Here is a 1,807-nt window from a genome sequence, read left to right as displayed (position 1 = left end):
AAAATGTAACTTTTAACTTGTTAATTATTTTTTTTTATTAATTTAATTTTTAATCAATTAATTTCATTATGGATTAACTTATATCTTAACTAAATAAAATTTTTAAAACCTTTAACTGTAACTTAACTTAAATAAAAAAAAAATTTAACTTACCCAACCGTGAATATCAGTATTAAAATTACTCACACTACCAGACTTACAAGTATCTATTAAAATTCTTATGTCAGTATCACTTAGGTAACCAAATATTTGATCAATACACTCAAGTGGTAGCTCAGGACAATTACAGAATAAATAGAAACTTTTAGTGCCTTGTTCGAACAACTCTTTCTTTTCCAAACCTTTTCTGAACTGATTTTTTATCATGCTAGAGTATATTGGAAATTTTGTTTTATACTCGTCTGATCTTAAAACCTGCACTACATTTTCATTTCTCATATATTTTGCTAATGGATTTGTATCTTTTATCAAGATATCATGAAATGATATGTTAGTATTACTAATTTTTTCATTCTTCAAGATTGCTACTTCTTTTTCACATTTATCCTGCAAATCCTTCATTTTGTAATTGTGACTCATTGATAAGTGTTCACTTACGTATAAATTTGCAGTTTCCATCTTAACTATATGCTGTTCAAGAATCTCAGCAATTTCTTTACAATAGTAGCAGTGATTAAAGCAACGATAATTTTTATATGATATAGTATTAATGTTAGCACCTCTGTCTAACAGCATCTTAACAGTATCTACATGTCCTGAGTAAACAGCACAACACAGTGATAAAAAACCTGGTGTAAAAGAATAAATATATATGTAGAATTACTATAAACTCCATGTTGTAAAAGATGTTCATCAATCTGTAAATATCTTTTCTCAGCTGCAATTTAAAGTTATACCTGACCTATCACTGGCATTAACGGTAGCTCCATGATTTAAAAGTAATTCAGCAATTTCTATTTGCTTATTTTGCATCGCATAGTGAAGCAGAGTTTTGCTGGACCACTGATTTTGATGATTAACGTTAGCTCCTCTGTCCAACAGCATCTTAACACCATCTACATGTTCTCTTTGAATAGCAAAATATAGTGGTGTAACACCTGGAGTAAAGGAAGAGATATATGCAGAATTAACATAAACTCCTTGTTGTAAAAAATGTTCATTAATCTGTCAATATCCTTTCTCAGCAGCAAAAAGAAGAGGAGTTACACCGTTATTGTTACGGGCGTTACCGTTAGCTCCATGATTTAAAAGTAATTCAGTAATTTCTATTTCCTTATTTTTCATCGCATCGTGAAGCATAGTTGTGTCACACACATCCTAAGATTTAGCATTAACGTTAGCACCTATGTCAAGAAACAGGTGCTAACGTTAATGCCAAATCTTGGGATGGAACAGAGGCGCTATCTTAACAAATTGTTCATGTCCTTTTTTAACAGCAAGATGTAGTGGTGTAACATCTGGTGTAAATGTAGATATATATGTAACATTAACATAAACTCCATGTTTTACAAAATGTTCACAACATTTATATATATAATTTCTCAAGTGCAATATAGAGTTATACCTGACTTATTATTAACGTTACCTCCATGATTTAAAAGTAATTCAGCAATTTCCATTTTCTCATATTCAATCGCATAGTGAAGCGGAGTTCTGCAAGACCCCGGAATTTCAGCATTAACGTTAGCACCTCTGTCAAGAAACATCTTAACTACATTTACATGTCCTTTTTGAACGGCAAGACACAGTAGTGAAATACCTGAAAAAGAAGAGATGTATGTAGAATTAAACTTAATGTTCTAAAAGA

General features: G+C 30.7%; 1 protein-coding gene across 4 annotated transcripts in view; it reads right to left on the bottom strand.

The window, feature by feature from the left end:
- The window catches only part of LOC109861841 (ankyrin-3-like), a 13,906-nt gene that overhangs the window by 2,626 nt on the left and 9,473 nt on the right, over nt 1–1,807 (bottom strand). Inside the window, exons 5-8 of one of the 4 annotated variants that reach the window (XM_020441674.1) lie at nt 1,586–1,759; nt 897–1,097; nt 598–788; nt 84–206 (exon numbers count right to left, since the gene is read on the bottom strand). In XM_020441674.1, the coding sequence (XP_020297263.1) occupies nt 183–206; nt 598–788; nt 897–1,097; nt 1,586–1,759 (590 nt within the window). In that variant the 3' untranslated portion in view covers nt 84–182. Of the gene's footprint in view, nt 1–83; nt 789–896; nt 1,098–1,585; nt 1,760–1,807 lie in introns of those variants that run through there. The other 3 variants (XM_020441673.1, XM_020441670.1, XM_020441675.1) reach the window with 3 other exon arrangements.

Source organism: Pseudomyrmex gracilis, unplaced genomic scaffold, assembly GCF_002006095.1.
Source record: "Pseudomyrmex gracilis isolate BER0280 unplaced genomic scaffold, ASM200609v1 scaffold_1077, whole genome shotgun sequence".
Taxonomy (NCBI): domain Eukaryota; kingdom Metazoa; phylum Arthropoda; class Insecta; order Hymenoptera; family Formicidae; genus Pseudomyrmex; species Pseudomyrmex gracilis.
The sequence above is the reverse complement of the archived record's forward strand: the minus strand, read 5'-3'. Positions and strand labels throughout refer to the sequence as shown.